At 32.9% G+C, this 15,385-nt stretch overlaps 3 protein-coding genes across 5 annotated transcripts; 2 read left to right on the forward strand and 1 right to left on the reverse strand.

Moving 5' to 3' along the window:
- The first annotated feature begins 1,341 nt into the window (after window positions 1-1,341).
- LOC103504446 (dof zinc finger protein DOF1.5) lies at window positions 1,342-2,236 on the forward strand. Its single transcript, XM_008468802.3, has one exon. The coding sequence runs from the start codon at window positions 1,575-1,577 to the stop codon at window positions 2,094-2,096; it is 522 nt and encodes a 173-aa protein (XP_008467024.1). The 5' UTR covers window positions 1,342-1,574; the 3' UTR covers window positions 2,097-2,236.
- A 1,034-nt stretch (window positions 2,237-3,270) lies between these two features.
- LOC103484449 (olee1-like protein) lies at window positions 3,271-6,899 on the reverse strand. Of its 3 annotated transcripts, none has more exons than XM_008441522.3 (2): window positions 6,665-6,899; window positions 3,271-3,776 (listed from the first exon to the last, which is right to left on the reverse strand). In XM_008441522.3, the coding sequence occupies exons 1-2, from the start codon at window positions 6,822-6,824 to the stop codon at window positions 3,430-3,432; spliced, it is 507 nt and encodes a 168-aa protein (XP_008439744.1). In that variant the 5' UTR covers window positions 6,825-6,899; the 3' UTR covers window positions 3,271-3,429. The 3 variants fall into 3 exon arrangements, with proteins under 3 accessions (XP_008439744.1, XP_008439742.1, XP_008439743.1); XM_008441520.3 differs by lacking the exon at window positions 6,665-6,899 and adding an exon at window positions 3,874-4,070; XM_008441521.3 differs by lacking the exon at window positions 3,271-3,776 and adding an exon at window positions 6,059-6,573 and having other exon boundaries at window positions 6,665-6,897.
- A 732-nt stretch (window positions 6,900-7,631) lies between these two features.
- On the forward strand, window positions 7,632-12,186 carry LOC103484451 (ubiquitin-like modifier-activating enzyme atg7). The gene is made up of 14 exons (XM_008441524.3): window positions 7,632-8,025; window positions 8,418-8,635; window positions 8,739-8,930; window positions 9,018-9,072; window positions 9,161-9,255; window positions 9,402-9,591; window positions 9,689-9,794; window positions 9,872-10,016; window positions 10,081-10,239; window positions 10,346-10,534; window positions 10,615-10,797; window positions 10,882-10,997; window positions 11,170-11,329; window positions 11,906-12,186. The coding sequence occupies exons 1-14, from the start codon at window positions 7,890-7,892 to the stop codon at window positions 12,083-12,085; spliced, it is 2,124 nt and encodes a 707-aa protein (XP_008439746.1). The 5' UTR covers window positions 7,632-7,889; the 3' UTR covers window positions 12,086-12,186.
- Window positions 12,187-15,385: the final 3,199 nt, after the last annotated feature.

A 15,385-nucleotide genomic window follows, 5' to 3' on the forward strand; every position in this document is an offset into this window, starting at 1 on the left:
ATCGAGACTACTGGATGATTCCTATGTTCGATTTAAATAAAATGAGAATGGGTTGGTTGGTAGGGTAATGTGGTTTTTACATTTTAAAATGCAATTAAAAGGGAAGCACTCAAAATAAAGGATGCCTTTTCTGTTCTTTTCTTCTCTTACTTTTTTCTCCCCAAAAAGGAAAAGGAAACTGCATCTTTTTTCCCAACTTTCCCAACAAAAACAAAGCAAGATATTACATTTATACATTTTTAGAATATATAAACATACATACATACATATATATATATATATATGTTTACTCTAATTTTTTAATTTATTATTTAAAAAAGACTTAATTTAAATAAATAAATAAATAAATAAATGAAAAGTCTTCTTCACTATATTTTTCTATAGGTCTTTTTATCTCTTGTTTCCTTAAGTCAAGGCCCCACTTTTCAAATTAAAATAAAGATGAAATTTTCAAGTTTCCCCAAAGCTGCGTTCCCATAGATAAAGAAGAATCTCTCTTATTTGTTAAAATATGTGTGTATATATATATATCCTCCATATCAAAGCTTGCTTTCTTTTCTTATCATATATTTGCAATATATGAAAGATACTTGTACACTTGTCCATAACACAAAATTCAAATTTAATATTAAAAAGGGAAAGAAAAACCCAATGAAAAGTTGATCAGCACCCATTAGATTTCAACCATAAAATGAGGCTTTTTGGAAGAGGAGGGATATATATCAACAAAGCCCTAACAAAAGCTCTCAACTTTAAGTATCAATGCAACTTTTTCACTACTTAAAAAAAAAAATTCAAAAAGTTGAGTCTTTAAAGACGAACAAACCAAAAGATAGATAGAGAGAGAGAGAGAGAGAGAGAGAGAGAGAGAGAGAGAGAGAGAGAGAGAGAGAGGGAAAAAAAAGGAAAGAAAGAAAGAAAGAAAGAAAGAAAGAAAGAAAGAATTATGTGAAACTTAAACAAGAAGAAGGAGACCAGATGCACTATTTATTCCTAAACTTCTGAATAGAATCTATTTTTTGATGCTCTCTTTTCTTTTTTCTTTCATAAAGAATGGAAGACTAATCAAGAGAGTGGAAATTTCCAATAAGAATAAGTTTTTGATCTCTTTAAGTTTCTACCAAAAGTACCCATTAACCAATATCACTCCTTAGATTAGGAACTACTTTTCAGATACTTTTTTTTTTCTTTCTAAAAAAATAAAAATTTCCCACTTCTTTTTCCTTTTCCTTTTTCTCTTTATTGATAGAGAATCTGATGATGACATGAAGCAAATGATGTATATATTTTAAAAGAAAGGGGGAAAAAAAGGCTCATACCCAGTCATTCACTCTTTCCCACCATATCAATTTGACTAATTGGCGTCTGTTTTGTCCCATTGATTCTCATGTTTTACTGCTTTTATAAATTATAAAGCATTTTCTTTTTAAGTACTTTTACCTCCATTATCTCAATTCATATATAAACCCATTTCCCTATATGTCTTCTCTACACCAATACACTCTTCCAAAAAACAGAATAATTTAGGGGGCAAAAAGTTCCTGAGTGGTCTCTGTTTCTCTCTGTTTTTACATATGGCTGAGGTTCATAGTAGCAACGCCGATGGAATTAAACTTTTTGGCACCATGATTCATTTACAAACACGAAAATTGAAGGAAGAACCGGAGAAAGGCGGACCGGTCGCCGGCGGTGGTGAAGGTGATGAAACAGAGATGAAGAGACCGGAAAAAATTATTCCATGTCCAAGATGTAAGAGTATGGACACCAAATTCTGTTACTTCAACAATTACAATGTTAATCAGCCCAGACATTTCTGCAAGGGTTGTCAAAGGTACTGGACGGCCGGTGGGGCGCTCCGGAACGTACCCATCGGAGCTGGTCGTCGTAGAGCCAAGCCGCCGCCTAATTGCCGGACCCTTTCCGGCGAGCTATCTGAGGATTATGGGCAGTATTACGATGCGGCTTCTGGGATTATTCATCAGCTTGAATTGGATGCGGTGGAGGGGTGGCATCTGACGGTGGCGGAACAGGATTTTACCAAAGTTTTTCCTTTCAAACGCCGGAAGATTATCGGTCAACACGGTCAAACGTCTTAACTTCTTCTTTTTTTTCTTTTTTTTGATGACTTTATGTGGAAATTAGAGATATAGAGTTTAAATTAATTACTGGAGATATGATAATGTAAATAAATATTTATCCGTGTGGTTAATCAAAGAGCTGATGATCCGATGATTCATATTGGGGGATGGATATATGGGATTGAGATGATGAGGATTAATTTTCAAATTTGCAAGGTTTCTAAAGTGGGAACCCGAATTAATGATAATTAATTTGAAAATATATATAGCGTGTGATGCACGTCGGTTGAAATTTCTACCTCTTTTTTTTTTTTTTTTTTTTTTTTTTTTTTTTATATATATATATATATATATATATATATATATATATAACATACAAACGTAAAGAAAATAAGCTATCGACTCTTTGATTAATTTCACCATTTTTTTCCAACTAAAGAACTGAGCTTTGACTATTAAGAAAATTAAGGCCCTTTTTTTTTAAATCTGTTTATTAATACCAAATTACAACTTTCTGTTGCATTTTATACTCCATTACATCTAATCAATAATAAAATACAATATATGATGAGATAATTCAATTATATACACACACACACAAGTCTAAATTTAGTGTTAAAAATGGATGGTGTCTTTTCTTTTTCTTTTTAAATTAAAAGTTGAATTTTTCAAAATCTAACTACTATGAGTTATATTGAGATAGAGTGTCAATCCAACCAATCAAATTATGCAACCCAAATCGTAAAGGTTTGATTGGGTTAGATTAATTTTATTCTTAAATTGGGTTAATTTCTTTAGTATTATTTTTGTAAGTTAAAGTTGAATCACAAATTAAACAAATGTATTGGGTTTTGGACTTAATTTCATAAGTTTAGCTTTATGTCGAATTTTTTAAGTTTTTGAATTTTTAATAGTGTGAGGATTTTTTCTTTTTGTCTAAATTAATCTTATGATAAATATCATGAACATTAATTTATACGAACTCAACCTCTCTATGAGATTTAGAGAAAGTATTTGGGATAATAACTATCTCAGAGATATAATAATCATGTTTTAATACCGTAAATATTGTTTTAAAATACCTAATTAGCTATAGCTATATTATTTGATAAGATTATTATTAGTTTTGGTAGAGTGTTTGTTGTGGTGAGAGCTAGAAGGAAAAAAAAGTAGAGGGAGCAGTTAAGAGATATTAAGGAAAAACCATGCGTGATTGAGTATTATAGTTTGTTAAATGAAACAACAGGGCTCCTCTCAACACAATACATTAATTAGGAGATCATCAATTAGGAGGGGATAAAACACATGGGAGATTGAAGTTAATTAGATGCATGAGTAGTGGTTCAAATAATTAAACGAGAATGCCTTCTTCATCAAAGCCAAGCTCACGAAGAACCTCTTTGCATTGTGGGAGAGCATCCTTCCTCAAAAACCCAAGTGGGTTGGCTTGACGAACAGGATTAGTAATACCATTGTTACCAGTAATGCTAACTCTGGCAAAATGTCCATAACCATCCGTAGGAATGCCACTGCATTCCTTATCCGCACTCTCCAACAACGACACTTCGCAAATCTCCTCCTCGTGGTCTCCGTCAACCTCTATCTTGTAAACTCCGTTCTTGTCCGTCACCGCCTCCCCGGTGAATGTCTCATTTCCGGCATTGGCCTCCTCCCGGCATACCAATTTCACCTTAGCCCCTGATTATATACATCTCATGTGATTACATATAATAGGAAAATTAATGTGTGAAATAATTAAAATAAAAGAGAGAAAGAAAGAAATAATTAAGTATACCGGGCAAGTATTTGCTGACGCGGGTGAAGAACTGGATGCGGCAAGTGTCACAATAGACCTTTCCCTCGATGAAGAAACGATCCTTGGAGGAGAGGGCGATGTCAAGAAAGGAGAGAAAGCAAAGGGCAGAAACAAGAATGATGGCGCATGATTTTGCCATTTCTTATTTATTTACTGTTTGTGCTCTCTGCTTTTCTGTTCTGATTTTGGTTGAGGGATAATGGAAGATGGGTTTTAATAGGGGATTTGATTGGTTGTTTATTTGTGGATGGTAGTTAATTTCGCGGGTTTTTGTGTTGGAGAATGGCTTCTTTGACCTCCTCCTTCTCTTGTTTTCTAACTGCCTCAGTGCTTCATCTTACAAACCATTTTTATCTACCTCTTACTTAGGTTCTCAAAAACCAAATCAAAACTTTAAAACTTAGAAATTTTATTTTTAGAATTTAACTACAAGTGCAACTTTTTTACTTAAATTGGTAGAAAAAGGTCAATAATGCTATATTTGCATTTTTAAAAAATATATTATTATATTCGTTAATTTAATATTAAGATTTATAATTAATTTCCAATTTTTAGGCATATATTATTTATTTTGTAGACATTGTACAACTGGAACAAATCAGATGCTTTAGAAAAGTAATAGATATAAAGGAACGCCAATTCAACGCAAACTTTTGAACCTTCATTATCATTAGTAACTTATAAAGCTACTAATAAATCTATAACAACACTTTATATATGTATTGCAAATATATAACAAACTCTAATGTTGATAGACTTTATTATTAATAATTTTTTTATCAACAATGTGATTTGCCCTAAACAAATTTTGAGAATTGGATCTTAATCTTACTATATTTATAAAACTTTTTTACGTTGTTATATTACAAATATTTTAAATATAATTACTATATAATTAGATTCAAAGTATTAGTATATATAACAATATTTTAAAAAATTACAAATATACCAAAATCTATTAGAGTTTATCACATCATTGATAGATCATATTACAAATATTAGTATAACACTAATATTCCATGAGAGTTAATAAGTGATAGAAGTTTATCGATAACGTATTTTATTATATTTAAAAAATTTTAAAAATGTTACTACACACTTAACTATTATCTCTTATATCAATACTCGTTATAATAATAAACTTTATTACATTTGTTACAAAGTTAACAAAAGACTTCATAAATTATAAGTAAAAATAATACAAACAAATGAAAAGGGTAGGTTCTAAATTTCAAATTTAACACTGAACCAACTAGTAGTATTAATACCATGTTAGTTTATATATACATATATTTAAATATATAAGTTGAAGGAAGCAAACTTCTTTAGTCATATAGTAAATTCGTGGGTATTATATTCCTATAGTAAATTACATGTTCATGCTTTTACTTATAATTACATGTTTTCATTGAAATCTAATAGAAGTAGCATTTTTCTGGTGTTCAAATCTCCAAATCCTAATCGTGGTATTAAAAATATGTATAGTTGGATCACATGAAATTAATAGCTAAATTATTTTGTTTTGTTTGAAACTTTAAGCAATTTCGATTTAAATTTATTTCTCCACATGAGTTAGCCATTTAAATGGTTTTTTAGTGCTTTTAAAAAAAACGAACTTTGTTTAGTGACTATTCAATTGATTTGATTATTTTTCTTATGTGTGTATATATATATATTCGCATGGATCAAAATGATAAAATTAATCTATAATTAATAAGCTGAAGAAAAGAACGACGACATTCATAAGTTGTTAGTATTATTTATTCTATTTGCAGTGTAAAAGATCCTGTAACAAAACTTTTCATATCTGGCCAAATTTGGAGGTTCAGTTTCCAAAAAAGCTGTTTTTTCTTTGGTGGATTGTATACGAGAACATGAGTTTTACAAAACTAGGTTCATATTTCACAATATTTCTAATCCAATCCATAAAATGTAAAAAAAGAATCGAGTTATTTTGTTGGTTCCTCAGTAATGAAAGGAGTTTATTATTTCGTTATCCTATAGTTATTGTCATATCAACTTATTATTCTTATAGCTAATCAAATGAGCCTGCGATGAGTTTTATATGAACGGCACAGACCTTGCAGTTTGGGTAATAACAGGTGCAACGGTAATGTAGAGTATGAAGTAGAATAGGATAAAAATGTAAAACATAGAATCCAAATTGAAGGTCGTCAAAAGGAATTGTTTTTTAGAGTAGTTAGAAAGAGGGCTTACAAGGGTATGTAACAAACCTTGCCAAACAACAGGCCTCACTCAATACAAAAACAAAAAGCAAAATGTATTTTGAAGAGTATGAATGAATTAATCAATTGGGTTTTAGGGTTGGAAATTAAACAAGAATGCCAGCATCATCAAAACCAAGCTCCCGAAGAACCTCTTTGCACTGTGGAAGAGCCTCCTTCTTCTTGAATCCAAGTGGGTTAGCTTGACGAACTGGATCGATAATACCATTGTTACCAGTAATGCTAACTCTCGCAAAATGTCCATAACCATCCGTAGGAATCTCACCGCATCCCTTATCCCCACTCTCCAACAATGACACTTCGCAAATCTCCTCCTCATGGTCTCCGTCCACCTCTATTTTGTAAACTCCGTTCTTGTCCGTCACCGCCTCCCCGGTGAATGTCTCGTTTCCGGCATTCGCCTCCTCCCGACATACCAACTTCACCTTAGCCCCTGATTATATCAAATCCATTACATATATAATAATTATAATATAATATGAATGTTTATGTGTTAAATTAATTAATTAATTAATTAAGTATACCGGGCAAGTATTTGCTGACGCGAGTGAAGAATTGGATTCGGCAAGTGTCGCAATACACCTTTCCCTCGATGAAGAAGCGATCCTTGGAGGAGAGGGCGATGTCGAGGAAGGACAGAAAGCAAAGGGCAGAAACAAGAATGATAGCACACGATTTTGCCATATTTTTATTTATATATTTGCCTGCCCTCTGTTTTCACCCCTTTGGGTTAGGAAGATGGAGGATTGAATTGAATGATGGGAAAGGAGAATGTGTTTTATAGGAGGGATTTGATTACTTTGTTTTTGTTTTTGGAGCTTTAGTTTGTTGGGTTTTTGTGGATCTAAGTTATTTTAGGTGGTTGTGGTGGAGAATATGTCGTCTTCTTCTTCTTCTTCTTTTTTCTTATTATTATTGATTTTAATTTTCGTAATTAGTATTTAATCCCTAATTGGCGCAATTAATTTTATATCGTTGTTTTCCAAATTTAGAACATAATCAGACACGTACACTAAAATGGGCTTAGGCATATAGTTTATAATTTATATATATATATATATATGACAAAGATTTAAGGAGTCTAACTATCCAAGTACGATTTTATAGATTTACACAAACCACCAAACACGTAATTGAGTATGGATTGCATATGCCATCTCCACTTGGAATTTAAAAGAAAAAAACTAATATTGTATTAAAAGTTATTAAATAGTGCAGTTTTGTTTGTTCTTGTATCTTCAAGAGATGAGAGATCAGATAACTTTCACCAATTGTTCTCCTTCTCCTCCCTTGTGAAAACATGCATAAATTTATTAAAAAAAAAAAAAAATAAGAATTTGAAAGTCATACGCACCTTTGTTTTGGAGGGTTTATTTAAAATTTTAATATATTTATAAATATTTCGAACAATTTTACTATTTACGAAAAGGTTTTTTTTTTTTTTTTTAAATATTTGCGAAGTAATCATTTTGAAGAGGAATGGAGAGGTAAAAAAAGAAAAAAGGATATTAAAATAAAGTCTCCTACATTGGGTGAAGCCATAAAAGAAATTGCCGTTTTTCAAAATAAAACAAAAAATACGGAGGTTAATTCTAACCTTCTCACTTTCTCCCCTCGTTTGTCCAATCTGTAGGACAAAATTGGAGGGTCAGACGGGAATCTACTTCTTCTTCTTCTTCTTCTTCTTCTTCTTCAAGAATTCCTCCTCATCGGCATCCACAAAGAAAATTGAGCGAGAAGAAGAAGACTATGGCCGCTAACGATAAGGGATCTATATTGCAATTCGCACCATTTCAAAGCGCAGTGGACGAAGGGTTCTGGCATAGACTCTCTTCCTTGAAGCTCAACCAGCTAGGCATCGACGATTCCCCTATCCCCATCACTGGTCTGTTTCTCTTTTTCTTTCCCTTTTCTTTCTTCTATGTGATTCACGATTACTAGCTACCACCAATTATCCTATCCTTGGTTTTGGATTTCTTTTACTACACGATCTTATGACCAAAATTAAGTTTCTCGCCGTCAGTGAAACTCAAACTCTTTAACCCGGAAAGAATGTTGGTGATCTAACGGAGTAACATAGTTAGTGTGTTTTGAGTTTGAATTTGTATACTTTGTTTTGGCATCCTAAAATTCTAACTCCTAAAATTCCTTGGTGGTTTTGTTTATATCTTGACATTTTTCTCTGCAATCAGAAACGTAAATAAAAGATGCATAACTATGATCACTATATGTGGTTCATGCGCATAAATAAAATAATCAAGAACCAACTCCTTGTAGGTTTCTTTGCTCCTTGTTCACATTCCCAAGTGTCCAATCATTTGACACTTCTATCTGAGTCATTGCCTACCGAAGTAAAGAGGGACTCATCGACACCATTAACTACTAAAGGCAACAGGAATAGGTGCGCTGTTCCTGGAATTTTATACAATACTAATACTGTGGAGAGCTTCCATGCTCTTGAAAAGCTTAGCTTACTAAAGTCTGAAGCAAAGAAGGTATATTACCTCAAATGATTTTCATATCTTGTTACAGTACACGGGCATTGGCAATTCCAATTTCTTGTTTATAGTAAGATCAGTTTTCCATTGTTCTGACTAGATTTGGGAGGATATTCTCAGCGGAAAAGCTTTAGAGGATAGTTCAGTACTTGCAAGGTTCCTTTTAATCTCATTCGCAGACTTGAAAAAATGGAACTTTCACTATTGGTTTGCTTTCCCTGCTCTTGTTCTTGATCCTCCAGCAACTGTAGTTGAACTGAAATCTGCTTCACAGTGGTTTAACTTGGAAGAGGTATGCTGGATTTTTATCTATATTCTGTTGTTTAAGAGTCGAAGAGATGTTTTGATTTTTCTCTCTAATTTTTGTTTCATTGCTTAGGCTGAATCATTGTCCACAGCTTTCGGTCAGTGGCGCAGCTCAGATCTAACTTCTGGTAGGCTTGCATTCCTTCACTGTTCAGAGTTTACTAAATTACAAGTCAATCTTTGGTTCTTTACAGTCTATTTTGCATCCTACTGCAGACATACCTTTTTTCTTGGTGATTATTGATTCAAATTCTCAAGCTAGCATTAAGCATCTGAGAGATTTTGAAACCTGCCAAAACAATGGGGAAAAGGTCTGTTGGGTTTACAATTCTAGTCAGTGAGGAATCTTTCAAGTCTACTGCAGAGATAGTTTGGTGATTCATAGTGTTATCCAGTCCCATGACCATAAAATTATTAATGAAACTTTCTTATAGCTAGTTTAGTCTTTTTTTTGCAGCTACTTTTTGGCTTTTATGACCCTTGTCATCTTCCAAGTAATCCTGGCTGGCCTCTTCGCAACTTCTTAGCTCTAATCTATTCAAGATGGAATCTGAAGTCAGTTAACTTTTTATGCTATAGAGAGAACCGTGGTTTTGCTGATCTTACTTTATCCCTTGTTGGTAAAGCCCTGATTGATGATCCTAAAGGTACTAGAAGAAATTTGTAACAGCACGAGCTTTTTCTCTACTCGTTTGCAAAGTAGCACGGCTAACTCTCTGTCTCTCTCTCTCTCTCTTTCTACAGGGTTGAGAGATCAATGCTGTATGCCTAATGCGGTTGGATGGGAACTGAATAAAGGGAAGAAATTCTACAAAACTATCAACCTTGCAAAATCGATGGACCCAACTCGGTATATTTTTATGCACCTTGCATTTTGATGGAGGAAGTTGAGGTCCAGTTATTCAGTAATATGTACATTGTTGACAGATTAGCTATATCAGCAGCAGATTTGAATTTGAGACTAATGAGGTGGCGTGCTTTGCCTTCTTTAAACATAAACATCTTGTCTTCTCTCAAGTGTCTCTTGCTAGGGGCAGGTACTCTTGGCTGTCAGGTTGCTCGTATGCTTATGGTGAGTGCCTTCTAGAAAGTTGTGGTTAAGTTTCAATCTATTCCTTAACAAAGGTAACTTGTAGGCATGGGGTGTACGAAAAATTACACTAGTTGACAGTGGAAGGGTAGCTATGTCTAATCCATTGAGGCAATCACTTTACACATTGGAGGACTGCCTTAATGGCGGTGACTTTAAAGCTGAAGCAGCAGTTAAAAGTCTCAATCGAATTTTTCCTGCCATGGTAATATTTGATGCATGAACCCAACACAGAGAAAACTGCCTCATTTTGTCTTTTATTTTATTTTTTTGCTTTTTTTTTATTTTAATTATTAATAAAAAATACCTAGGAAGCAGAAGGTGTTGTGATTTCCATACCAATGCCTGGGCATCCTGTTCCAGACCATGAAGCAGCCAGCACAATTGATGATTGTAGACGACTTGATGACTTAATTAACTCTCATGATGCAGTTTTCTTGTTGACTGATACTAGGGAAAGTAGGTGGCTTCCTACACTTCTATGTGCCAATGCAAACAAGGTATATTTTTTTCGTACAAGTTGTGTGCATAGGTTTCTCGTACTTGGTGTCTCAATTTAATGTCTGTTTATGATTTGAAGGTTACTATCACCGCAGCTTTGGGGTTTGACAGTTTCTTAGTTATGCGCCATGGAGCTGGTCCTTCTGGTTCCTGCCATGACTCCACATCTCAAACTAATATAGCTAACCTTTCCTTAAATGCTACAAACACCAGGCAGAGATTGGGCTGTTACTTCTGTAATGATGTTGTTGCGCCTATTGATGTAATATATCTAAAGCTCGCGTGATGTATTTTGGTTGATTTATTTGTTTTGTGTTTATTCTCGAGTTACATACTCTTCTTGCAGTCAACTGCCAACCGGACATTGGACCAGCAGTGCACTGTTACTCGCCCAGGGCTTGCTCCCATTGCGTCAGCCATTGCAGTCGAACTTCTTGTTGGAATTTTACATCATCCTGAAGGGTAAGTCCTCTCAGACAGTGGTGATAAAGGCTTGAGATTTCTTTTGTGGTTTGACTACTGAAAAGATGCTTGGGTGTGATAGTTGAAGTGGAGTTAGTGAGGGTTCAAAGTTCAAACTGAGTTTCAAAGGGGCTTGAGCATGTCTTATTGATCTTTACTCTAAACTGTGTAGAATATATGCTGAAGGTGAGCTTTTGAACTCTGGGATTGATGGAGCTTCTGAGCAGCCTCTTGGAATCTTGCCTCATCAAATTCGAGGTTTCCTCTCACAGTTTTCTCAGATGACACTTGTTGGCCGCTCATCAAATAGTTGTACAGCTTGCTCCAGCATGGTAAGTTATGCTGCTCATTTATCCCATATTTCTTATTTGTTCCTTTGCACTTAACATTTTTTTATTTAAATTTCTTATTTCAATTCGGGTTGAGCATTGACGTTTAACTATCCAACTTCATATTACTTCTAATACTTGATGGTTCAAACAATTTTATTCATTATTTTATTTTAATGAGTGTTTAATGCAAACGTCCATGTGAGAACTTCTTCAAACAATATCATTGCCCGCCTAAACTCTCCAATCGTACCTATTCAAAGAATTATTGAATTTATCGTAAGATGCAAGGGCTATAACTCAAGTCCTCCTGGAATACAGCCGTGTAGAAACAATGATATCAAATATGTAGAGTGTTTTAAGTTTCTGAACCGCCGAACTGTGCAATATGATCATTCAATAATGGTCTAGAAAAACGGGGAGAGGGTGTAAGCCTAAATCTGTTGGAAGTTTCTTCTCGCATTTTGCCTAACCTGTTTCGTTTTGATGAAGATTTAAGGTTAACCGGTTTATCCTTGAATTTTCTTGGGTTACTTTCCCCTCCTCCTTTTAATCTCAATATACGGTGAATTTCTGCAGGTTGTATCTGAATACCGAAATAGGGGGATGGATTTTATTCTTCAAGCGATTAACCATCCAACTTATCTGGAGGATTTGACCGGACTTACTGAGTTAATGAAATCAACTAGCTCTTTTCAATTGGATTGGGACAATGACACAGATGGTAGTGGTGATGATGATGGATGTATCGAAATTTGATACAAACTTCCACTTTGTATACAACTTGCATCAATTCAATAACATTTTTTTGTACATAAATACTGAACAAATGAAATTCCAAATTTGGTATTTGTCTTTCAGTTTTATTTGGTAGGTAGTTTGTGAAATCTGGTTGCTTCCAAATGAGTCATTTCTTGGTGGCTGAATACATAATTCTCTCTGGTATTTTATTTATTATCATTTTAAGATATCAAAGATGAAATTAATATTTAACATATTACATTAATAAACAGAACAACCCAACAGAACGAAATATCCAATTTTTACAATATCTTTTAGGTGGGATAGTTCTTTTGTCCATAAGGTTGAATTGATTATGAACGTATAATTAAAAAGTAACGTAACTGATATCGCAACTAGCACCAGTGGTCTAGTGGTAGAATAGTACCCTGCCACGGTACAGACCCGGGTTCGATTCCCGGCTGGTGCAATGCTTTTTTTCCTTTTTCTGTGGCTTCCTTCAACTATATTTTAATTCCTTTCGACGGTCCTTCGATATCCATTTTCTAGATTTCAATTTCAATTCCATATGGCTCTTTCTTACAACCAAACATATCGTGCAATTGGCCTAATAATGGGTTTGAATCTTTCTATTCTACTTTTTTTTTTTTTTTATCAAAATTTGAATTGCAAAGTCAAATTGGCTTTGCTCAAAACACAGAAAGGTTGAAAAGCAATATGAGGACATTTTGTGGAAAACTCGATCGTTCTTGGCCAAGTCTTCAAGTCTTTCTTGTGTTTGGATTAATCAATCGTTAGTGGGGCGTTATGTCTCACTTTCTGTTTCTTTTCATCCATCTGTTGTGCGTTATGAGACAATCGTCCCATTTCTACACTCCCAGTTTTGAATGGGTGAATTACATAAAGTAATGCTCAATTGGTATATGCCATCAATTAGTAGGCTATTGCAAAAATGCATTGATAAAATGATTGAGAAATTAAAATATAAAAATGGCAAATATTGCAAGAAATGCATTTATTTACTCTCAAAACTCTAAAATGATCAATAGACAAATCATAATCCACTTCAAAAGAAACTCCACTATGTATATAAAAAAGATTACTTCCATACAATTTTTTATTTCATTTCTCAATTACAAAACACATTCTCAAATCCTTTACCCACTCACAAACTTCATAATCTTTTAAGGTAAAATTGCAAAACTACTTCCAACTCAATAATAATTACAATTATACCTTCAAATTTATCTAAAATTTAAAAACGAAACTTATCTAATTGAATAAATTAAAATTTTTATCATTCGTGAATTTTAGTTTTACAACTATCGTAAGCTTGAGAGTCTAATTTTAATGGTTTTAGATGTTTAGAGATAAAATTGTTATTATTAAAAGTTTGATAATATTGCAGCTCCTATCTTAATTTCAAGAATGACTTTTGCAATTGACCAAATTTTTGTTTAAAATGAATTATGTTAGGAGAGAATTTTTGTATTATGGTATGTACATCTAAAGCAAATATCTTGAGATATTATTGTTTTTCCTTTTTATTGAGACTATACCAAATTCTAACTACCCATTACATAGAAATAGAAACTGGAAATTGATCTATATAGTGAACTCCAACACCAAACACTATTAATTTGACATTCTAAAATCAGACAGTTTTTTCTCTTTTTTTCCAAACATACATTGATTTTGTTATCTGGGTTGAAACTAAAATAATATTCGTAGATTAGGTCATTAGGTAATTTAAATATAATAATAAGAATAAGAAGAAGAAGAAGTAAAAACATTTATAACATGCATGTGTCATCATACAATAAGAAAAAATTGCACCCATTTTAATAGGTTGGTTGTGACTGTGGCACACCTCATAAAAGCACCATATTGCACTTTTCGGCCGTCCTTTTATTTCAAAATATCACTTATTAAGGATAAACATTACTGTTATAATGTAATTACAACATTATTCGATAAAACTGTCATAATATATCGATAAATATACATAAAAGATTATGTAAGAATACCTTTCACAATTAGAAAAAGATGTTTGAATTTCTAAATCTACCATCAACAGTAAGATTGTATTTCGTGATCATATATTAAAATCTATCTCCAACGATTATTTTAGGTGACGTATACGATTAAATATTTCTTCCTCTTCATATATTTGTTTGGCACCTGGACAACTTAGGAACCCTTCAAATGGGAATTATGCAGAAAAAAGAAGTGGAAATTAAATAAGGTAGTGGAAATATGATGTGGGGATAGGCATTGAAGTTTGCAAGAAAGAAGTGTATTTCTCTCTTTTCTCTCTATTGCAAGTCCACCCACATTCATACCAAACATTTTAGAGTGGTCAAAATTGGTGATTACAAAGTCAAACATTCTTCCCATTAGTGCCCTAATATCTACAAAAATCCATTATTTGAAGTTCTTTGTACATCTTTTATCATTAAAATATAATAATCTCAAAGTGTATTGAAAGCATGATTGAAATAAAAAATATGATATTCTCTCATCTGTAGACAAAGAGAAACGAGTTATTATTCTTTATATACTTAAGTTTTTTGCTTAGACATTGTATTTTTCAAGCGTCACTCGCTGGGGTATTTTTTTTTTAAATAAAAACAAAGTTTTCATTTTTAAAAAACCAAAATTTGGGTTTCAAATTTCTGGAGGACTTGCATTGTTTCTTTAGGCCGTGGTTTTATTTTTCAAACTTGACAAGTAGAATTTAAAGGAAGTCAAAGGACATTACATTTTAAAATCACACAAAGGTTAGTCCCATGAAAATTTTGGTTGTTTTTTCTTAAAAAAGAGTTGGAGGTATTGGTTGACTTATTTGATAGCATATGAGATATATTTAAATGAAATAAGAAAATAGAAAATGAGAAATACATTTAATGAACAAATAAGAAATGTGGGTGTTAAAGATAGGACGATCTCTTGGTATAGACTTTTGGGATTCATATTTCAGAATTTTGTTCCCATTTTAGCTGTACCCTTACCGACAAAATCTTTTATAACTTATTTAAGAAATTTAATTTACTTATTAACAATTAATATCAAGAGATCTGTTCTGGATGCCTCGATTATTACACTAATTCCTCCCACAAGCACCTCTTATTTTCTTGGTACATCAAAAATGGTTTCTTTAATCACGTCCGATCCACACCCCCACACAATAATTAACTATATATAAAACTTACAAAAAAAAAATATTATTATTTTTTCTTTTGTCATTGTAATTTTTGAAATCTGGTTTTAGTTCTGTAATTTTTGAAAGTAGATTATGACCCTGTTTGCAAAAATTTG

Source organism: Cucumis melo, chromosome 8 (assembly GCF_025177605.1).
Source record: "Cucumis melo cultivar AY chromosome 8, USDA_Cmelo_AY_1.0, whole genome shotgun sequence".
NCBI classification, from domain to species: domain Eukaryota; kingdom Viridiplantae; phylum Streptophyta; class Magnoliopsida; order Cucurbitales; family Cucurbitaceae; genus Cucumis; species Cucumis melo.